Below are 24,064 nucleotides of genomic sequence, written 5' to 3' on the forward strand. Positions count from 1 at the left end.
CACTCTTAAATGTCCATCTTTTTATTTGTTCTTTCGGATGATGAGCTCAAAAAGTTTTGTTGATGGGTAATAAGTGAAATTAGCCCATAATCTTTACCCTCAGATTTCTTTCTTTTGCTGCATGAATAAGTCCCCAACCCATTATGGAGATATAAAATGTGACTTCGGAAGCAGAACCCTCAAGTTAGACATCTAAATAATAGACCTGTTTTTTAAAATCTTTAGAGTCCTTGAAAGCCTCTGAGTTCCAAGCAGCTCCCCTGGAAGCTCATGCAAGCTGCTGGAAGGACTTTTGAAAGCCAGGCATCCTATTTGCATGCTTTTCTCCCTCAAACCTTAAATAGTTTTTTTTGAGGAGCTGTCACATCTTATACAAAAAAGCTGTCGTTTTCGATGCATCCTGTAGATTTCCAGCCAGCTGTATGCCTTCTTCCCTTATTATGGTGGTTTCTAATTAAAAAAGGATAAACATTTTAAACTTCATAACTATATATGCAAATAGCCCTATTAATTAACTGTTGGTTCAGTCCTAAAAGGTACTGAGCCTCTTTTGGTGGTGCATAGGCTTGAACTTTCTTTGCCTTCAGTGAATGGGAGTTCAGCTCCTCCTTGCAGTCTGAGACTCCCCTGAGCACAATTTTGTGGCAGGCTGAACCCAAACTCTTCAAGAATAATTCCTTTTACTCTAGCGCGTCGTTGCTGGGCCCTGTATAAAGTGAGAGAGTCTTTGATATACACAAGTACCATTTCCCTTTCTCTCCATCACAGAGAAGGCAGCTTTACTCGTCATTATATTGTAGTTCCTGATGCTTAGGGGTAATTTGTGTTTGGGAGATGAGAACATACTTCATGTCCTGGAAAGCATGTATATATACTAGAGAAATGTTAAAACAGTAGCAAGAGATCACTAAGACAGTAAGAGAGGAGGGCATAGCTTTGTCAATACTTCCATTCAACAAGCCCAGTATACAGCAAAATGGCAAGGGGGCAAGGGGAGGAAGGATGCAGCAAAATGTGGCCTCACTGCCTGCTTTGCCTATGCCAGAAGACGGGGACAACCACTGGCAGGAAGGAGGTGCGATGGCACTGCTGGTAGCCATGCTGGGCAAGCTGGCCGCCAAGCGCCACGGGCCTCCAGTGCCTCTGCCTCTCACCCCCCCTTCCCTCCCATCGTAGCAGCTGGATCCAGCTCAGCTCTGCAGAGTCCTGTCCAAGTCCCTTAGCCCTGCCGTTCCCTTTCCTGTGGCAGGAACAGCCGGCTTACAGATTGAGGTGGCAAAATTCAGGTTGTCCTCCATTGTCTTTACCTCGCTCTAGTCTTTTTGTCTCCATTTTCCTACCCATAAATTTCATGCCATGCCTTTACTGAGTTTAGCAGCTTCGCAGGGCTCCACAGCGTCTTTGCAGAGTACGCTGAGGTTAGGTATGAACGATCATTTTCTGGCACCCAAAACTCATTGCTTCTCTACCTAATACTCCAAATCTAATAGTTTTCAGGTGTTTCCCAGTTTAAGAAAAACATCCCAGGTAAGAAAAACATCTGTCATGTGATCCCAACGTTTTACACCATTTTTAGAACAGCAAGGAAAAGGATTCACATTTTCCTAAGGAGGCTGAAGCTGATAGAAGGAACCTTGACAGAAGCAATATTTTCGGTGGTGCCGCATGACTTTTTTTTTCCTTTAGGCGTGGTTTCAAGAGAAAAGGCAGTCCTATGCAATGTGTTTGTATTTTAGCCACATGCTCATGTAATAAAAAAGTGAAAATTGCAATAAGATTCTTATCTTGCAATAAAATCCTTTGGATAATTAGTCTCTGATAAACAGTGGTTTAAGTATGGGAAAGTAACTATACAATAAATATAAGAACACTTTTAGTTTTTAACTGCAGCAACCTGGTTTTCTCTGAATGGCAGGTGTTACGGCAAAGCTGTTACTTGTAACCGTTAAGAGCTTTCAAGGACTGTGGAAACAATATGTAAACATTTACATGGAAAGAAACCCACCTAACTTCTGACTTCAAATAGGCTTAAGAGAAGCCTATTGTTCTTGGTAGATTTTTAAAATTACTGTCTTAATGACTTTTGTTCTACATTGCTATTGGGCATTTCTGGAAACTGCTGTATCCCCAAATGCAAAACCTGAATTACTGAATTTGGTCTACTTCAGTTTAGGCAGTAGGAGAGTGGGAGTTTTGGGACTGTGATTATAAATCTGGACATCCAAATTCCTTGCAAGTTACATTTTGATGCATTAGTCTTTCCTGGAATTGAGCCATGTATAAGAATAAACTGAAACATTCAGTCATAGAATTAGTATGGAGAGGTTCGCTTCTGAACCATGCCAAAAGGTAGATTTGGTTGATGTTTCCAGTTGTGACATAAAAGCAGATCAGGCAAGTTTAATGAGCGAAGCAGAGAGGCTTAGAAAAATTTCAGTTACAGCTCCTCTTATACCAATAGTGGGCAGGCTGGATGGAGCAGGCTGTATGCACCTACCTCTCTACTGCTTTCTGTTCTTGCTTCTGGTTGTTTTTCCCTAAGTACTTAGAAAATATGTGCAGTAAATTTTGACATGGCAAAGCTTTGAGGAAATAAATAAACAAAATAGCTACGTTAGTTGGATGTTAGAAATTGCTCAGACATAAATCTAAGCCAACCTGCAATGAGGAATCCCAGTAAGTCACTGAGTTCTGTCTCTCCAGCCTGGCAGGAAGGTGTTCAGGTCCTGTCCAGCCCAGAAATCTGGGTCTACTTTCTGCAGAAAGTGGGGCATAGAGAATAGGGAAAGGAGGAGGAAGAGGGAGTTGTACACACCCTGGTCTTGCCCTGACATGGAGTACTGCAGCACTCCCAGGTCTCAGCTTAGAAGGAACACAAGTATTCTGTACAATTTTGTTCATAACTTTGTAATGTATTAAATTTGATTTCAATATGTTTATGTTATCATAAAATATGCAATTATACAGTCTAACCCTCAGGTAATTATTTTTGCCTTTTAATGTCTTCTCTTTTTAATACCTGGTGAGATTTTGTCAGCAATGTTAGATCTTGTTCAGAGCAAAATATTTGAGCTGTGTGTGTACACGCATGTGCACCTATATACACCCACGCTTGAAAGGTGATGCAATTTCCCATTAAAATTCAGGGTATTCTTAGCTAGGAAGAGATAAATAATGATTTTACTTCACTGTCATAAATAATGACAGTGCTCCCTTGTGTAGGACTTTCACGGTCTTCACCCTGTGAAACAGGAATAATTGAATCATATTAGCAATGGCTGGGCTGGTGCACAGAGTTTCTTATTTACTCAGCTTTATGCACTATTAGCAGAGGCAAGGCTAGGAACTTGAACTTTTGGGTTTTAATCCCTAGTTCTAGGCATCAGACAATTTCCTTTATATCAAAAAAGTAATAATAGAGCAGGGAACTGATAGTACTACACTTCAATTCTTCTCCTAGGCATACATTATTAACCACTGTCACAGACTGCACTACAGAGATCTTTATTTGGACCCAGTGCAGCTGTTTGTACTTCTTTTTTAAATTGGCTGCTGCCATTATCTGGTGCCTGAAACCCCCCATTTACCTCCTCTGCTTGGTATAGGAATTAGAAATGTGACATCCTGACATCAGTGTTGGTGTTTTCTATGTTGCTTGCACCACGCATGAAAACAAATAATTAATTTTCTAAAGCAGCCTAAGGAGGGTATCTCTTGATGAAGGCCAGAGTGCACACTCAGAACTGACCATCTTATAATAGTGGCCGTACAAGTAGGGAATATTGGCAGGCATCCATTGTACATAATCTCCTGCATAATTATATTTGATAGAAGCTTTCTGGTATGTGTGGATAATAAACAGCTCATGTATTTATGAATCTGGAATGTTCCTAAAATGAGTTAGTGCATGCTTAACATTAGTTTCCCAAGTCTTTTTCATACTATAGTATTACATTACATTTACTAAACAGGTTAAACTGTATTGCAGCCTTAAGGGATATATTATTCCTATGGACAAGCAAGGGCATTTACGCAAGTAACATTGATTGATTTTAATAGAAGTTATGCATGTAAATCCATGTGCAATGAGATCACATACTCTACAGAAAACTGGCAGAAGCGCCTCTATATTGAAAAACACACCTGCCCACTATTTGCAAAGTCCAATTTTCCATTAAAACAGTAGACAACAACATTTTATAGCCTCTGTTATCTACATGACTTCAGCATACATTTGACTTTGTGCCTACTATAGAAATATTGAGGTCTACACAAATGTGCAGTATAATAAAAACAGTGAGAGTGACAATTTGGATTCAATAGCACTTTATTTCTAAGTCTATGCCATGGGTAACATGGAAGGAATTGTTTTGCAGAAGACATTAGCTCCTGCCCTACGGCACTAGGGTGAGATGAAGAATCCATAGCAGCCTCCATGACACTCAAAAAGGCAACTGTTCCTTCAACATTACATAGGTATAACTCCATAGAGATAAGAATATAAAGTCAGTTTTGTAGGCAGAGTAATATATATGATGTAGAAATATATATCTTTATCTAATAGAGTTTCTAATTTAAATACATCATGTGATAGGTAAGCATATTGACTTACCAACATTTGCAGCATTGCACTCAACATTTATTACAGTTTACACAGAAGTGGCATCACTGGATGCCAAACACAGGTAAATTACACTGGCTGTTATAATTTGTTGTCATTACTACTAATTTTGGTTGCTCTTAAAGTTTTGTCTTCCTTCTTATCCCAGCTTTCTAATCCATGGAACTGTGTAAGGCAGACCAAGTTTTCCCCTTTCCAAATTGTTGCTATGTATTTACCAGCTCACTGGGAAGAAACAGGTGGGTCACTGATGTGGCAGTGTAGACAGAATGATCAGTATCAAACACTTGCTGTTACATGTTAGAGAGCAGTTAGCTACAGGTTTTCCATGTTCCCAGTGCTTTTCCAGGATATATAAAATTACTTTCTATCCAAAATGTTAATGCATTCTATGGCAGCTGTTGTTGATGCTTATAATTACTGTCTGTGTACTCAGGAATGGTAGACAATCAGAAATGCATACAGCTAGAAGGGAGATGATCTCAGAATAACCTAGTCCATCCCTGTTCTCTGGAGCAAAACTGGATCATTCCCAAAGATGTTTCCCTCTTGTGGTTGTCCGACCTTGTGCTAGAGTACTTGCTCTTAACTATGTGCTTGTCTTCAGAAGGTGTTTTTTAATGCCTAACGTAGACCTGTGCAGTAAATTAAGCCAATTTTTTCTTGATATAGAGCAATAAACAGCATAGACCTGATAAACCTATAGAAATCAACCTATGATTCAACGTAACTCTCAGGTATTTCTACATAATAAAACACAGCTCCCTATTGCAGCTGCTGAACGGCAGCCATTCCTTATCCCCTCCATCACCTGACTGTTGTGGCATGGTGCTTCTTTGGTGCTTTAGAGCAGCAGTTTCTTACCAGCTCCCAGTAGTTTTGCACTATTCATTTTTTCTGTAGTCAAATGCTATATAATTTCAGCTTAATTTTCATTACATTTATTTCTACTGGCTGACACAAGAGATTGCATGTGGTCCTGTTTCTATTTGATTTACTGGCTAAATGTTCATTAACTTACAGTGATATCATACTTTGGGCATGTTCCTATCGCATACACCAGTTTTTCTAGCACACTACGACAAACATCACTGTATTTTTCATTAAGCAGGAACAAATATGCCATGGCTCTCCAAAATGGGACTATGCAGATGGCATGCTGGTGTTCTGGGTGAACTGGTGATCTCCAGATCAAATTTGATTAATTCCCAAGGGCAGCGCAAAAAAGGATTACTGGCCACCCACCAGTTAAATGCCGTGTGGGCTCTGGGATAAGGTAAGTTCTTTCTGCATGACAGAAGGAAACCCACAACTGGAACATGTTTAAGAACTTGATCTATGCATTATCTACATTCAAAGTCTGCTCCCTTTCTGTGAAACACTAACAGAGGAAAAATTTATAAAATCTTATATTAGTCACTGTTACTAACAGATAAGACTATGTTTACTCAGGGCCAGATCAGTTGGGTGAAGTCCTGTTTTCTGTGACCAACTTTGTTGATCACAGCTACGCTCTAAAACAAGTCATATTGTGAGCCATTTTTTAAGACCTGAATGACACAAAAAGTTTAGGATTGTGGTGTAAAAATCAAACAGGGTTTTCTTTGAAAGCTTCCATGGACAACATCAGTTTTCACAGCTTAAGATCTGTCTCTGCTTCTCCCCTACACTGGTAGAAAACAGAGATTACGAATAAGCATTCTACAAAAGGCGTGAAGAAAAAAAGATATGGCCATCCACTGAATATACATGCACAAACATAAATACACTTACCTGAAGCAGATGTAAAAGCCCACTAAAACAAATGAAGGGAGCAGAAAGGAAGAGGGAAGAATCTTGCCCATGCCAAGTGTCCCTATAAAGAAGTCTAGGATAGAATGCCAATGAGCAATGACTGCAAATTAGGGAAAACACTTGAAAGAAAATAAAACACAGGTCCCTTCCTACTGTGTCCCTCAACTGTTGGCTATTGCCAGCTTCAGGGTGGCCGATACTTCTGCCCCTATGAGCCCCGTTCCAGAAAAATCTTAATCTTGAGGCCAAGACAGATACCCTTCAGCTCGGCGCTCTGGGCTGAAAGGAAGTGTGCCAGCAAGGGACCACAGATGGGAGATGGCATTGGCTTCTTGGGAGTCCCACCTTGTGCTGCGTGCCGTGGGGTCCCAGGATGAGCTGCCAGTGCCCATCTCAGCAGACCCCGCTGGCTTGCTTCCTCGCTGTCATTCCTGTTAGGGATTTGGATTACCTAGCAGCTTCCACAGTGGCACAGCCTGGCTGCCAGTCCCATGGCATAAAGCATGCCACCGGGACCCCACCACCTTGGAGACCATCTGCAGCAAGCATGCCACGGTTTGTTTACCCTTGTGCTAGATCCTAGGATCAGGGATCCAGAAAACTCCATCTTCTTGCTCTATTTTTTTGTTACTGATCTGCAGTGTGATTTTCAGTGAATCTTTTCCCTTCTCTACCCTTCCATTTCCCTGACTCTGCCTGCAAGCAGTTTGGTGCAGACTGCCTTTCAGTGTGATGCTGCATAGCATGGAGCGCAAGCGGGGACCCAGCTCCCAGCAAAAGCTTCGAGGGAACTGTGCAAATACAAATTGCAAGCCGTTTTCTTGACACTAGGTATACATTTTGTCCTTGATCTTCCATCACATAATAATCCCCCAAAGTCAACTTTCTGAAGAAAGCCAAGGAAGTTTGCTGGCTCTTGCCTTCAGAGCTGGATAAGAAAATACGACAGGTGGATTCACTCAGGTGCATTCCTTGGAGTATTCAGAGACTATCGGAGCAAACAGGCTTGTGTTAGTTGTAGGCATGCTTTTCACATGGCACGTTTCTTGGCCACTCCTGCGACTGGCAATTACTAAAGCATACACAAACAAATATGGGGAAATATGCATATGTTTAAATGCCTAACATTATGTTATGGTTCTTTGTACTAAGAAACAACAGCCCTGCAGTACAGTTTATTGCTGTAATAATGGAAAGATACAATTTGTAAAACATAAAATTATCTGCTATAAACAAAGGCTCTTATTGAAAGAAAAATAAACTAAACCTCATACTGTAATTGGCTTAGATGCCTTAATCACTGCCAATTAGGCAGTGGCTGCATACATTGTACATGGATTAGACAGTATTTTCTCTCATTTGAATTAGTTAACACATTATGGGGATGTTAATGAATTACTTTTCAGTAAATATGATTTAGATTTTTGTTGTGTCTTTGTTCAACTATCTAAGAAGGTACGGATTGAAAAAAATTTAATATTTCACATTGGAATTAATTCTTAGTGTTCAGTTATATCACATTTCTCATTATGCCTATGCTTCATTAAAAGTAGCTTAAAATATTTAGCATATATTTACAGTCCATTTTCACACATCTATAACACAGGTATTGATAGGTGAAAGTAATTATTTCCCAAGTTCAGTATGAGATGTGATATTTGAAATATCTTTTCAGGAATAATTTTCTACAGAGTATAAATACTGTTTTGTTTATAAAACCTCTTTCAGGTTGCTAAAGGGAACTTCTAAAAAAGGCATGGTTTATGCTACCATTTAAAAACAATTTCTTGCTGCTGCAGGTTCTAAATATTCATATTCACAATAGTTGACAATAGTCTCTCTACTATAACGATAGTTGCTCGCACATCCGTTCAGGTGTTTTCTTGAGGATAAATGGCCAGAAAAATCAGTTAAAAATCATAATAACTGTGACTGAAGATGCAAATGAACAAACAAAACCCAGTAATAACACCATAATCAAAGCAAACTATTTTCCAAAAGCTTTCTGAAAATCTGTACTTTGAAAAGGAAGTTTCATGCTGTTTAGTAGAAGATTTCTTGTAAGGTCAAACTGTGAATCCCCAGCAGAAGCTCAGCTGTTCCCAAAACACAGATAAAACGCGCAAAGCAAAACAATACACTGTGTCTCATCCTTTCTGAAAGTCTTAGTCTATTCATCACACTTCTTGGTATTGCCCACCACTACCAGCTTATTTTAATCAACTGCTTTATACTCATTCTGGTAATTGCTTGTTATCCATTTCCACACCACTGGCTTATTCATTATTTCCAGCAAAACATTACAGACCTCATTTTATGAAAATAATTTATATACAGCATGTAGCATAATTTCTTTTTAGTTTTAATAGAGTTTGTTTGCACTTTAATTTCAATTCAAATAATGCATTAGAATTTTACTCTTTAAATGCATTTCAGTATAAGTTGTTTCTTTCGCTGTGATTTAAAAAAAATTACTAGAATTAAAAATACTGGAATTGAAAAATACTGGGAAACATATTTTTCACAAAGAAACAGTTGATGTAAAATCAGAAAACAGTGATGTAGAAAGAAATTTCTTTTCTTCCTCTTTCAATACACATTTGCAAACTTGTGTTTTTCCAGAACAAAAAATACTTTACAATTAAGTAAGTTTAGAATTAACAACAAATGGTATTCAGAATTCATTTCATAACAATATTTAATAAGCTTCTTAAAACATTATTTTCTCAAAATAGCTGTAAATTTCTAATAATTAAAATGTTTTCAGTTATAAAAGAAATAAGAGATTTATTAATTTCTTTATGGGGAAACCTCTATTGTTGATAAAACATAAATGTATAGTTGCGTATTTTAAATCAGAAATGATAATCAATAGAATGTTGCTTTCATGAAAACAAAAGATTAAACATTTCTACAGGTTGTGATGAAAAGAAAAAAACACTTTATTGAAAGTGTATTTTTGATGATTTATAACTATTCTAAAATACATACTATTTGAAATATTTTCTTGACCTTGAACTTCAAAACAAATGTAGTGGATTTTATATTTTCAAAGAATTCTGACAATTCAGGTAAGTAGTTTCAGCCTCTACAACAAATTATTTGTAGTATCAACTGTTTTAGCTGATATTTATATTTGATCATGTTTGGAAATTTTTTCCTGAAATCACTTCACTTGAATATAAAGAAAACTAAGAAAATTGGTTTAGGTCATTTTAGAGGTTTGTGTATCTTCTTTTAATTCTGTATTTCAGGTGACAACATAGTTTGATTATCTGATATTCGGGTGGAAAGAAAGAAAAAAATAGCCACATCATTTTTTGAAAAAGTTCCTGAAAAAAATCTGAGGATAATGTAAAGTCACATTAACTATGTGGCACTTTTATGTATTAAATTCGTTCAGTTTGATAGGACGAGGATTATAATCTCCCATGGCAATCTCTACTGACAGCACCACAAAGGCAGCATAAAACCTTTCTAAAGGACAGAACCATTGCGTATACTTCCCCCAAATATTGGGAGAATATGGGATGAAAAGGTGAGGTTTTGCTGAACATGGTTTATCAGAAGGGAGATAAATCAGCACATTTGAGCACAGAGGTAAATGTCAGGGGACTGCTGAAATCTCCCTTCCATGTTCATCCTGAATGTGAAGCTGCACATTTACCTGGCCAAAGGACCCGGTGCCCCCAGTCCCTCCTGGGGAACAGCAGTTCCCAGGGTCTGACTGAAGTTTAAACAACCAGAGATCTTCAGGGGGAGACAGCAACCAAGACTTCACTTCTCCTTCCCCAAAAGTGAAGTCTTCTACGTGTAAAGCAAGACAGCTAATGCCCCTGGAACCTGAGGAGGGTGTTCTGTACCGAGCTTGTTACAGGTGCCTATGTATTGGGTTAAGGAAGGAAGGAAGGAAGATAAATTTGAGAAAGCCATAAATGTTACAAAACAGAGAAATGGTGATAGGTACTGTATGTGCACACAAACTTTGTAATGTGATGTGATTTTTCACATCTTAAAAAAAATAATTGATCTGTGTATTTGAATCCTTGACACTTTCGCAAGTAAAGGTTATGGGGGGTTGCCATTAACTTCAGCATCTTTTTCTGATAAATCATGGACTTCAGAACTTGTAGAGGAATTTCTGTGATTTAAATTAAAATATATTATGAGCATAAATTAGAGTTCTTGCAAAGTATGCATGGTCTCCTGCAAACACTCACATGCCACTGGCCTTTTCCTTGAAGATATGAGTGGTACCAGCTCCCTCTTTTCTCCAGGGGAAATCAGAGGTCTCCCTTCTGCTCTCAGCCAGTTTCTCCTCACCAGCCCCCCAGGTGCTGCTTCTAAACCTCCCAGAAATAGAAAGGGCATGTGGAATTGCTGGGGTCAGTTCTGAAGCAAGGAAAACAAATATTATTTAAGCTATAGGATTTCATGTATGCTCAGTAGCACTGTGAGTCCAGATAGAGTGATTATATTATACGCTTCTTTCTGATATGAATTCTTTTAGTTCGTACAGTATTATATCTATTTTTTTTAGTTTTTCTAAATCGGTGTATGATGCCACGTCCTTGACATACACTTTTTCAGTTATAAACCCACTTGGTTACACTTCATCTCCCATTGTAGGAGGGGATCTGGGTCCACTCCCTCCCAGTTAAACTACCATAAGATCTGGTCATGGAGATGGACCATTATCATCCTTGAGGTCCAGAAAAGCATGTGTTGGAGGGTAGCAGCTGGGAGAACTGGGAATTAGGCATTCCAGATATTTGGTTTCCCCCATGGAGATGGAGTAGATCGGTATCTGTTTTATGATATTTATTTTTTTCTGCACTGAATTTCAGTTTCAGTAGGAATCAGCTCTGTACAAAATGTTGTGCGCATCAGAGAAGGGGCTGGTTATATGCCCAGCTCCTCCACGCACCCTGCCCTCTGCGGCCCCCTGCGCCCTCCATCTCCGGCTGCAAGCCTGTCGGGGCAAAGACTTTGCTGGGGGGGTTCTTCAGCAGCGAAGTTTCTTGATGCTTCCCGAAAGCATTCATGGGCGCTGACTTCCTGCCGGAGTCCTGCGCTTTCTGTAAAATGAAAAGTAGCAAAACAGCCCAGAAAAATCTGTGTTTTTCTGGAGAAAAAACCCCAAACGTATGGTTATTTCCCAGGATGGGAAGAAACCCCCCGAACCCCAAAAGGGTTATTTCCCAGCGCCTTGCACACTGAACCCTAGGAGGGAGTCAGGCTCTCAGTGCTGCCGCAGCCGGCTGAGCCCGCGGCCGTGCAGCTCTCAGCGCGGCGGCGGGGCCGGGGCCGGGGCCGGGGCCGGGGCCGGGGCCGGGCCCTGCCGGGACCCCCCGGGGCGCCTCGCCCCTGGCCATGCCTGGCCGCGGCGCTCGCGGCGACCCTTGCGGTATGCGGCTGCCTTTGGCAGAGGCACATGAAGGATTTCATTGAGTGTGAAGACAGAGAGCAGAGACAGAAAGCAGAAGGAGGCGGCTGCAGCCTTTGTAGTCGGGGAGGAATGCGGAAATGTTGAAGCACTATGTCAAACTTTTTTGAAACGGGGTCAAGTCACATTCAGCCAGCGTGGGAAAGCAAGGGGAAAAAAAAAAAAAAGTTGGGGCGGGGGGGTGGGTGGGGGGAGGCAGCAAGCTGCTGCTGCTCCCAGGCTGAACAGAGGCCGAGGGAGCGAGCGAGGAGCGGCGGCGCGTCGCGGCGCCGGGGGCAGCGCGGAGCAGCGGCAGCGCTGAGGGCCGGTGCCCGAGCCCCGCACCGGCAGGCTGCGGCCGGCGGGGCTGCGGTCGCGGCGCTGCAGCTCCCCGGGGGCCGCCGGCCGCGATTTTCATTTCGCGTTCTCGCTTTGCCCGGGCAGGGTGGGGGCGGGAGGAGCGGGCTGGGGGACGAGTGCGAGCTGCCTTCTGCGCCAAGGTGCAGCCCGGCGGCGGCGGCAGGAGGATGCGAGCCGAGGGCGGCCGGGCCGCGGAGCAGCTACCTGTGTGGCCCGGGCGGCCGCTGCCGGGACCTGCCGGAGACATCGCCATGTGAAGGGGCAGACCCCGGGCCGGCTCTCCACCCCGCCTCGCTCAATGGGAGGTTTGTTTTAGGGAGGACTCATCCCCTCCCTCCCCACCCACCCCCCCACCCCCCCCGGGGCTGAGGATTATTTGGGGATCTGGTGGCGGTGCAGGCGGCCGTGGCGCACACCAGGTAACGCGGGGCGCCCATGTGCTCCGCGCAGCCGGCCCCAGCGGCGTGGCCCACACGCCGCCCCCCCGCCCGGCCCGGGGAGCCCGCTCCGCGCAGCCCCCGCAGACGGCACCGCGGACGCGTCCCTTCGGCGGCCGGGGCCGGGGGCAGCTCGCCCCGCGCTGCCGCCGCACCCGCCTCGGGGTCGGCGCGGGGGCGCCCTCCGTGTCGGCGGCCGCGGAGGGGGCCGCGGGGGAGGGGGCTGCCCTCCTGGGGAGCCGCCGGGGAGGTCCCCTCAGCGTCCTGCCGAGCGGCCGAGCCGGGCCCCCCGCTCCGTCCCCTGAGAGGAAGCCGGGGGGGACGCGGTTCGCCGCGCGTCCCCGCCGCCACCCCCCGCCGCGTGTGGGGCGCCCGCGGAGGGGAGGTCGGTGCCGAGCCGGGGGGTGGGGGGCGGGGGGCACCCCGGTAACGCCGCCGTGCCCGGGGAGGGCGAGCGGTAACTTTCCACCCGGCGCAGCGGCCGCGCTGAGGCAGGCCCGCCGCCCCGGGGCCACGCACACGCCGGTGGCGCTCCCGCCGCCCGGGGGCGCCCTCCGCACCGGCTGGGCGCGGGGCGCGGGCGGCCGCGGCGGGGGCTGCGGGGCAGGTGTCCCCCGCGGCGGGGCGCGCTCGGCGCCGCCCGGGGATACGGGGGCGCGGGGCTGCCCGCTGGACGGGCCGCGGTGCGGTGGCAGCTCCGGGGGTGGCAGCTGAGGTCTGAGGCGGGGTGGTGCGGCCGGGGCAGGGCGGCGGGCGCAGGTTGCCGGCGGGCCCCTCTTCAGCTGCGGCTGAGGCGGCCGGTCAGCACACGTGTGCACCGCACCGCACCGCACCGCCGGCTGTGTGCGTGGGCTCGGGTTAGGGGGTCGCCGACTGAGCCGTCGGGGGCTCTCTCATCCTCGCACGGTAAAAATGCAGTGCAGGAGAGGGCTGCAGCCCCGGCGGTCCCAATATCGTTATATTACCAAGGGGTAGGGGGAAGGGAGAGGACTGGTGTGGAGCTTTTGTGAGGGGAGAGGCTTTGCCCGCAGTCCTGCAGGCAGTGCAGATGAAAGTGGATGCAAAAGAAGCGCCTCTGCTCTCCTGCCTCATGCACCACACAGCAGAGCGAGCTCTTCCTGAAGACCATCTTTCATCGTGCTGGTCTGTAAGGAACTGCCAGTCACGCATCTAGCGGCAGCGGTGTCCACAGCCAGAATGCTTGCATGTTAGCAAGTTTGCTGAAGTGTACATTGCTGAGTCTATCTCGGCACACACTGCTCGGTAACATATTATTATCATCATTTAAATATATACGTGTCTCTCCTCCCCACAGGCACTTCGGGGCAGGAACATGTCTCTGGTGATGTGTTCATGAAGGTCTTAGCACTGGGGAGAGTAGATCAAGGCTGAAACTTCCAAATGCTGCTAGTTACAAACAAGTAACAGTAATATAGCATGGGATGTATTTCCAAGACTCCACCACATGCACTGAAGAAACCTTTGAGTCCTGCAATCCTCCTCTCAGCCCTGCCAGCCCCACCACCTGTGTCTCACAGGGTCATCATATGCAGCCCATTGCTCAGTAGTGGCAGTTGCTGTGTAGCTGTGTGTTGTAGTCTTCTGTGCAGACCGTGATAACTTTGTAGTGTTGTATCAGCCATGTAGGGAAGGCAGTACATGTGTCACCCTGGTGGTCCACATCATCCTTTGCATCACGTTTTTTCTTTGCTTATAGCTACCTACTATATTAGCTTAATTTTCTCAGGTTTTGAACAATGGAAAGTAATGAAGTGAACTAAACTCACTTTTCTTGCTTGGTTTGTCCTCCAGATCTTACACAGACAATGCTTCCAAAGACTGTATGATAATTCCTGGTGGCCAAAGGAGGAGACCGATTGAGGCTTGTACAGAAGGGGAACGAGAACAGGAGGGCAAGAGCTTCCTACTGCCCCTCTGGCAGAGGTACCAAGTGTGTGGCCTATCTGCGACACAAGCGAAGTACTAGTTTTCAGAAAGCAAGCGAGACCAAGAGCCACCCCGAAGCCCTTGGAGCCCAGGAGGAAGAGGAGCAGCGCCAGCATGGATAAGGACAGCACAAACCTGGCTGACCAGCAGTATGAATGTGTGGCTGAGATCGGGGAAGGAGCCTACGGGAAGGTGTTCAAAGCCCGAGACCTGAAGAATGGAGGTCGCTTTGTTGCGCTGAAGCGAGTACGGGTGCAGACCAGTGAAGAGGGGATGCCGCTGTCCACTATCCGAGAGGTGGCAGTTTTGAGGCACCTGGAGACGTTCGAGCACCCCAACGTGGTCAGGTGAGGAAATGGGGCAGGTGGCATCCCGGTCAGTGGGGGCCTGGTGTTAGTACATAAATGGGGCGAGCGAGAGTTTGGGTACATAAATGGACTGGACACTAGTTTGGGTTTGTGCATGAAGTGAGCGCTGAACTGCGTACATGAAGTGAGGTTTGAGGTTTCAGCAGGCCACGGTGCTGCCTGCCAGACCTCACCTCATCCCTGTGCATTGCCTCCCACACACACAAACACCCGTCTCCAGAGGCATAGGTGTGTGACTTAAGTGTTTGAGTGGATGGGCAAGGAGCCATATATACACTATTTCCTCAGGCATAAGAGAGAATGAAAAAAAAAGTCTCCCTGGTTTTGTCTCAAGTATTAGTTCTGCCAGCTGTAGCTGATTTTTATTCTCTATATACCCCTATTCATTATCAACATGGCAAAGAAGAAAGTGGTAGCAGAATGTACGTTCTACCTTTCTAGATGCTTTTATAGAGTTGTAGATTACTGTATTAAAGAGAAGTAACAGCTTAAAACTTTAAGCTTTTCAGGTGAACTTATGGTTGAATACTGTTTGACTGGTGCTAATTTCACCACGTACTGATGATTGTACTACCAAGAATGCAACAGTACAGACATCAGGCCTTGCTTGCACAATGGTGGCAATGGCCCCAGGATGTCCTTTCTCTCATGTTGGTAGCATAAATCCTGGATAAATAACCTGCGTTCTTGAACAGATTCTCTCGATGGTAAGGCTGGCCCTACCGTAACCTCTTACATTTTTCTGTAGGTGGAAACCTCCAGCAGCCTGTGAGCGCCTTTAATTAATATTATGAACTTTCAGAAGTAAGCTTCACTTTGCAGATACCCAAGTATGCAATGATTCAAAACTGGTCAGCATTGTGCTGATGGTGCTGTATTAACAAGGATATTTCCTCTTATTTATGTTATTGTACACGCATAGCAAGACGAAAGTATTTTATACTTCACTAACACCAAGACTCTTTAAGTCCTAGATAAGTAGATTGTTTAAGTTAGAGGTGACCATCAAAACATCTTGTAGCTGTGATCCTCCTGTCTTAGGGTCTGAGGTGAGGGGATTTACAGTGGGTGCGAGAGGGAAGGTGGAGACAAGAGAATAATATTTAAACTAGAAAAGTGAATAGCTAGAGTTTAATTCTTTTTTGTTCATCTCAAGGCAGCGAAGTGCATTTATATTTCTGTCTAAACTGAATAGGCGAAGCATGTGTATTCTGAAATACTGATAGTGGAGTGCACGCCATCAGTCTCACTGCAGTGAGCAATGGGATACAGGCTGCAGCTCACAGTTTTCCATTGCTAATCAAGCAAATCCACAATTCGATTAACAACCATTATTTTGACTGGCACCTAGTAATGCCAGAGGCTTAGTCAATAAATTTTAGAAGTGGGGGCATTTCATGTGGACAGCATGTTGATCGCTGAATCGAGTGGCTTGGTTTACAGAGGACTGCACACAAAGTCCTTCCTTGGCAGTAGAGGGATAGCTGAGAGTTCTCAAAATCTCTGAAATCCATCCCAATAATTTATGAGAGTAAATGAGGATTTAGTTGTCCAGGTTTAGTCATTTGCGTATTTGAAAACTGTAAACCTTGTTTGAGAATAATTCAACATAATATTTAGGAATTTTTCTGCCATTGAGATGTTTCTGTATAAAATAGAAGATTTTTTTTGAGAGCTTTCTAATCCTGAATTCAGCAAAATCATGAAAATAAAACTCTTGGTTTCCAAAGAGCTATTTGATGAAACGACTGTGCAGCTGTAGGCTTGTTTTGCTTGGGTTTAAGTGCAGTACAAGCTCAACATAGCATTGCATAAATACATTGAAGCTTAAAATATTTTTACAAGTTTGAATGAAAATTCATTTTCTGCAAGCAGTAACTATTTCAACCAGCAATACGGCAATGTAGTTTCAAGATAAAAATCTCTGAAGTGTGTTCCAGGTCCTCATAGTTGTGTTATGAAGCCTGTACCTTTTGCCATAAGCAGAATTTCGGATGCAAGGGTTTAGTCTGTGATTTATCAGGATGCTTGGGACCTCGGCTGCTCACCTTTTTCCACAAAAAGGCAGGGGAACGTAAGAAGCAATTTCAACCATTATCTTTTCTAAAATGTGAGGGATGTTATTTAAAAACTCGCCACTTTTGTGCATGTTTTTAATGCAGATGAAGCTGTAAGTAGCACTTTGGAGTGACTGAAATCATAACCTTATAATCAAAGATTATTTGAAAATATTTAAATGCCACAGTTCCGTTACAAAATCTTCTACCGTATTTTGTAATTTATTGAAATTAAAGGTCTATTTTTGTATTATGTAAATATACTCGGAAAAGGAAGTACTGTAAAAGAAGATCTACAGTTTTAAGCAGCTGACCTAGCTGTACTTAATTATTGAACATATTATGCTCACAAAAATGTTCATTGTTTGGGCATGCATTCTGGAAACTGGTATCATGGCCAGGCTACTAAATAAAAATAATGTCAAATTCATCATCTACATACTGGATCAAAATGTACATCATTTTCAGAGTACTGGAGTAACAACACAAATATTTGAAATCGGGGGGGGGGGTATTTTTATTTGAGGGGATGTCTAGCTTTTTTCTGAATATTACAGGCAACTAGCCTGAGAGAAAAAAGTGAGAACTGCAAATAATATTGAGTCTGTTACCTCTGAGTAATGGCCTGAGTCTCTCAGTGCAGACCGAGAGTCATTCTATGAGTCAAAATTTAGACACACTTCAAACAGATGAGCCGCACACTCCCTGGGTCGTCTGTGGTGCTCTGGCCTCAGCTGACTGCAATGGCAGAAATCACAGGCCACGTGGATTTGTGCTGAATGTCATGATCTCAGATGGTAGGTCTGGGCATCTCCAGATGTTACAGTGAGGAGCTCAGCACTCCAGGGCTTCTCCGTCTTCATGAAGTGGTGCTGAACATGAATAGTTTGGTAAGGAAAAGACCCAGCACTTGCTAGGCAGAGGTAGAGCTCCATGGCTGTGTTGGTCATGGAGCCAGGATGCCGGGCCAGCATTTCAGCTGCAGCCCAGGTTTGTCCTGGTGGTTGTAGATGCCCTTCCTCTAAAATCCTGATAGATGCTTGGAGCCAAAATTGATTTCCAGTGCTTGGCATTAGGGATGGAAGAGAATTTTGTCCATAACGTAGAAATGTCTAAATAGCATAGAATAATTTTGATCAGAGTATTTTTCCATACTACTGCTTGCTGATTAGGAGAGCTTTGTTTTGTGGTCGTTCTCTCCAAGTCTATCGATTCCATATTCATACAATGAAGAGATGCATTTTTGACAACACAGTTGCTTTTACAATGGTAGATAGTGAAGTTAGATAAAACCACTGCAGAATAAAGCAAAACAAGGTGCAAGATAAGAAGCAAAAGGCAGTCTAATCTTGGTCAGAAAAGCGATGGTAGTGGAAGTCTCTGGGGTGCGATGGAAATAAGGCTTGGAGGACTGACCTAAAATTTTGTAAGACTGTCAAAAATAGTATACAGAAAGGTGTGGGAAGAATACAGTTAAAATAATTATTTCTATGTGCTTAAAATGATCTCCTGTTCACATTTGCCCTTGTATAGATTTCCCCTCCATCAGGACGTCTTACTCTGTTCTATTTATCTTCACAAAACGAAGTCAAAAATAGAGTCTTCAAGAGTAAATCTTACTGTGAATTGCTCTGAAATGAGGTATGATATAGGCTTTGAAATGTTCTTTGTAACTGGTAGGATGATGAAGGTTCTCCTCTAGCTCATCTTTCAGGTGAGAAGATGTCATGCTTTACTAAAGCTTTAGTATACACAGTAGTTAAATTTGGCAAAAGTTGGTCCAGCACTTATGTAGCTTAGTGCTGTTCTGTTTGGGAAAAATGAAATATATGTAGACAAAGGACAGACTTTGCCAGGAATAAATGACATATTAGATTCAGGAAATTCCTGTGTGTAAAACTGGAAGTATTCCCTGCTGCAATATATCTGTAAAGATTCTTCTTGTGATTATAATGCTAAATTCAGCAATATATTCTGTTCATTTTATCTCTCTCCTGCTGGTAATCAGATGAATAATTTTCCCCTAATGTTAATCATCCATCAAACTATAAATTTGCACTCTGGGAAGGTGATATAAAAGACAGAATACTGTAATTTTTTAGCAAATATATATTTAATAGATTTTATACTGTTAAACCTTAAGCAAATAGAACAAACCTACAAAGCTGTATATTTTTGCTATCTGGCTCATAGTTATCTGAAAAATACAAATCTTTTAGTATTTTATGGGTTAGTAAGTCTTCCATTTTAAAATAACCAAAATCATATTGAATATAATCTCTTAGAATATAATCTAATCTGGATTGTTAATTCAAATATGAGTGTCAGAAATCTTGCCATTCAAAGTAATTATTATCATATAATAAGGAATTAAAAATCTTAGTTCTGTCCTTCCGTTAACTTGCAGAATAGATGCAGCTGGTAATTGGATTTGGGTTCAACAGAATGATCCACCTGGCTGGAAGCGTGACTCTGTTCCTCAGGTTTTTGGTGTAGAGATCAGTGTGAGGGAAACCCAGCAGTCTGGAGTATTTGCACAGTTATGCTGTGTTCAAAGGTTTATGTTGTTTTATATTGATTGAAATATAAATGCCACTGTAAACTGCCCTCTGTGGTACAGCAATACTGTCACGTTGCTTTTTCCCTGCTTTTGCAGTTCAGTGGTCCATGCCGTTATCTCTTGGTTTGCGCTTAAGTACCTGATGGAGCCCATCAACTGATTCCCTTGGCAGGGCAACCTGAGTGTGGGGGGAGGAGGCTGTGACTCCCCCCCCCCCCCCCCCCCCATGTGCCCTGACATAAAGGCTAGCACTTGATGCTGCTCAAAGGTCCCAGAGGTGCATAACGGCTTGGTGCTTAAAATTGCATTATACTTAAAAGGTGTCTCTTTGTAAAAGTGTCATAAAATTCCCTGTCTAACTTGATAGAGAGAGCATTCAGAACATATTTGTGGCAGCTCATCAATACCTCGCTAACCTTTTCCAAGGCAATTTGAACTTGGAGTTGGTTTGCTTTGTTCTGTTTGTTAGACTGAAATTATATGGGAACACACAGAGCAAAAAGAATTTCAAAACGCAGTAGCTAATTTTGTTTCTCTTTCCAGTTTGTGGTAATGCTGATATTGGCTGCTGGCTTTGTTACTGTACCAATAATAAGTTTAAAGGATGATCTCCTCAAAGTCATTGAGATGTTGCATCCCATCAAGTGAAACATTTCTATTTTAGGGCGTGTTTGTCTCCAGTGAATTCTGCTTCCTTGCTTACTCCCTTGTTCTGCCAACCTAATGTTAAACTTCTAGTGCATGACATCATTCTTGTAGATCACCAGTGTGCTGAGTTGTGTGATACCATTTGTTTTTGTGTAGCACCACTCATGGCGTCTGGCAGGACCTGGAGAGAAAGAAATGGTTACCTCTACATTGCAAGGTATAGGAATTGCTGTGCACATAGAAAGAGTGAAATAAGATGCAGGGATGGAGTGAAGCAGAAGAAACTGAACGTGAAACTTGCCAAGGTTAAAGAAATTCATGTGGCAGATGAGTCAACTGAGGTAGCAGAGGTGGATGAGTAAATGAGAAGGAAAAACTGAATGAGCTTCAGAGTCAGTTTCAATTTAACACAAACAGGATGGTCTTCAAGGCAGATGTGAAGGTGCCTTGGCAGAAGGGCATTTCCAGACTGGAGAGTGGCGGTGGTCAGGGGGAAGGAAGATGGTTCTTGCACTGACAGGCCACTACAAGGAGGGACACTGCAAAGGTCTTGGGGACGAAAGGATGGCCTACCTGGAAATACGACTTCTCTGTTGGCAAGAGGGCAAAGGGGAATGATGTGGCTGACACCGAACAGGGTTTGGTAGTAGGTAGGGTTTGGAGAAGTTTGTTAAGTTGGCAGAGGACATTGTGAAGTGACTGCAAATAAATGCTGGCCTGTCGTCATCAGCCTGCAACCCTACAGCTCACAGAATAAGTATGTATACAGGGCAAATAAATGGTATTCCTCCTGTCCATATGAATTGTTTATTAATAATGGTTGTGATGATTTAGTTTGAATACATGGTCTGACAGAAACAGGGCAAGATAAGAGCATGTCAGGAAGGAAGGGTTGAATATGGAATAGCCTTCTGAGCCTTAGGAAATTCAGTTTCTGGAGGGAGTACAAGCTTTCTTCAAAAAATATTTTATCTTATTCTAAATCTAAGCTTTTTACAAAAAACATGTTTCCAGTCTTTGTGTGCGTAAATGTTAGTCATTTTTTATTATGTCCAGTGCTCCCTTTCTTCTTCAAATCTGTGGATGGTTGTGTCTACACTCTTCTTGGCGAGATCTAGTCTTGCTGGGTCCTGCCCAGAATGGAAAACCGACTCATTTCGCCACGATTGCTGGTGACAGCCTGTGACTGCCAGGCAAAGCATCAGCATCTCCTGGGTTAATGGAGCCCAGGATTCAAAACTGAGCCTTGAAAAAAAAAAGGACAGGAGAGTGGATGGTCCACTCCGGCAGACAGGGGCCAGGGTAGATTAACTGGGACTTTCCAGTTTGCTTCCTGGTACCTACTGCCAGCTGAAGTGTGGAACAGAGCAGGGAGAAGGGAAGGGCTCGCTTTGCAGGTGTTTGAATGAGAGTAAGCTGGAGGCTGTGACTTAGCAAAGCACCGAGTGAGTAGTACAGGTACACTCGGTGGGATTTAAGTCATTGTTTGAAGTTTAGCACAAATGTAAGTGCATTATCAAATAGAAATAGCTATGATATTATGTATGCACTGAATTTTTAAATGCTTTTCTGAACAGAGTTCAGGGACAATATACATAAGAATATGAATCACAGATATGGGTTCATATTCTTGTATTACATTACTGAAGCCTTATTTCTAGAGCAGTTTTCTATTAAAAGTTAAAATAAATCATGCAGAATAAATAATATAACTATATAGTTATGATACAGCAGTAATGTGAATTTGGCATCAAGGGTGGGTTTTGTCTTTGTAGTAATTCTTAGTTGACTTAATTTAGGTCTTAAGTTTTAAAATTATTCTATAGTTTCATAGCCCTAAATAAAATAGAAGTTGCTGTCCATTCCAAAACTTCGCAGTTGTATATAAAGCATTTTGGTTTTACTCTTTGTATGAAATCCAGTTGTTTTCCAGTTTTTGCTGAACAAGTTGATTCTTAATGAGCTAACAAATTATTGAAAGATAACTGTGCCCATATACATATATAAATAAGCTGTGTTTTTCATTCAGAAGAGAGGAAATTTCCCCTCCTATAGCAGCTCTTCATATATTTTTTTTATATTCTGAAAAATATTTTAGATTACGCATGTATGATTATTTACCAGCTATACCTTTAAATTATAAAGCAGTTGCATTTAATAAACAAACCACTTTAGAATTTTCCAAGGAGTGTTTTTTTCCATCATGTACTTTGACATTTTCCATTTGGGAAGCTTTTGATGAGATAATCATCAGAGAGTGGAAATGTGACTGTTTATTTCCAAACTGTTTCAAAATACTATCTGCATCCAAGTTACTGTATTGATTTTCCTATTTATTTATTTACCTTTAGACTTTGAAAATCTAATTTGTCCTATCCTTAGAATAAGTTCACAAGGAAATATCCCGCTAAATAATCCTTTTAAAATCAGGCCGTAGAATCCTAACAGCATTAGGATCCGTCTTTAGACGGAACCAAGAATATTTTATATGGGTAGTAACAAACTCTTCCATATGATGCTTTAGGTGTCATTTTAGGGTTTTAGAAGAAGATAGGTCTCTAGCCTAAGAAACATCCCACATAATTTTAAGGACCAGGTGATGATTTTGGATACCTAAATACAGAGTGTACTGGAATGTGACAATTTGCTGATAATGGTAGAGTTGCCCGAGGGTAGATTTGCCATGACATACCCAGCAAACAATTTATAAACTTAACAATAACTTCCATACTGTTTTAAAAGCATTTATACTAACACTGGCTGGTTAACACTCTGGATTATCATTAACAGGTGACTGATCTTTTCTTAGTAAAAGAAAACAAATTACTTGCATATGAATTCATCTTTGCAGGAATTTCCCATTTTAATGATTGAAAACTCAGTTCTAGTGCAGACAAATTGTGCTGAGTTTAAATGAAACCTGTTGAGTTTGGACTTTTGCAGCATCAGTCAGTGCAGAATGTTACATATTTTGATAGAGACAAAGAAAGGAAGTGAGAAATAGAATAGAAAAGCCTATGTGATTTTTTTTTTCCCTCTCTTTTGTGTGAAGCTTTGGCTAGTCTTTTAATATCTATTTGAAGTGTGGTCACTATGATAAATAACTGAAGGTGTCTGTTGCTGTTTAACAATGTCTGAGAATTCCCTTCTCCCTAAAATCAATTAATTTTAAACCGGAAATTTAAGTACTTTGTTCACTGTTTCTTAAGTTAGCATATTTCTAGGAGCTTTCTGTGAATGTAATTCCTAGCTGCGCTGGTGCTTTTGTTTCTCTTCATCTGTGGAGCCAGGGCTGTACTGTAAGGATAGAATTCTATCACTTTTTTTTTTCTTTTTCTTTTTTTTTTTTTTCACATTTGATGTGGTATTTTGCATACAGCTGCAGAGTAGACAGTTACCTTTGAAAAGAACATTTGGCTGGTTTAATTTGATTAGAGCAAACCACCTCAATCATTTCTGAACTAAGACCGTTTTCATTTTAACTTGGCAGTAGGAGTTGGGAATGTACTGACTGTGCTTAGATGTTTGGGGGAGGACTCGTCTGGATACAGAGCTACCGCCGGACTGAAACAACCTTAGAGGACTTTGCCCACTGTGCTCCTTCCCCATAAAAAGGGAGGGCTGTGAAGCCATTGAATGTCAAATTTAACTTTCATTCATTATGACAAGGAATTGGACTCCTTGTGAGTGTTTCTACAAAAAATTGCAAACTTAATACATAGAAATACACAATCATACATTTTAGGAAAAAAACCCCATTATATTAAAAGCAGATACAGGATATGAAAGTCTTTCATTTACAACAAACTTAGACATCCCTAGCAACAGCATTTTGAATAAAGTTGTA

General features: G+C 42.5%; 1 protein-coding gene and 1 long non-coding RNA gene across 6 annotated transcripts in view; one reads left to right on the plus strand and one right to left on the minus strand.

The window, feature by feature from the left end:
• Positions 1-5,735: 5,735 nt before the first annotated feature.
• The window catches only part of CDK6 (cyclin dependent kinase 6), a 147,413-nt gene continuing 129,084 nt past the window's right edge, over positions 5,736-24,064 (plus strand). The window contains exons 1-2 of one of the 5 annotated variants that reach the window (XM_055803479.1): positions 5,736-5,897; positions 14,450-14,931. In XM_055803479.1, the coding sequence (XP_055659454.1) occupies positions 14,699-14,931 (233 nt within the window). In that variant the 5' untranslated portion in view covers positions 5,736-5,897; positions 14,450-14,698. Of the gene's footprint in view, positions 5,898-12,364; positions 12,506-12,561; positions 12,620-12,901; positions 13,023-13,528; positions 13,901-14,449; positions 14,932-24,064 lie in introns of those variants that run through there. The other 4 variants (XM_055803476.1, XM_055803477.1, XM_055803478.1 and 1 more) reach the window with 4 other exon arrangements.
• Positions 11,222-12,477, minus strand: LOC129784425 (uncharacterized). Its single transcript, XR_008747142.1, has 2 exons — positions 12,405-12,477; positions 11,222-11,493 (listed from the first exon to the last, which is right to left on the minus strand). It is a non-coding gene; the product is annotated as an uncharacterized LOC129784425 (long non-coding RNA).

This window comes from Falco peregrinus, chromosome 5 (genome assembly GCF_023634155.1).
Source record: "Falco peregrinus isolate bFalPer1 chromosome 5, bFalPer1.pri, whole genome shotgun sequence".
In the NCBI taxonomy this organism is placed as follows: domain Eukaryota; kingdom Metazoa; phylum Chordata; class Aves; order Falconiformes; family Falconidae; genus Falco; species Falco peregrinus.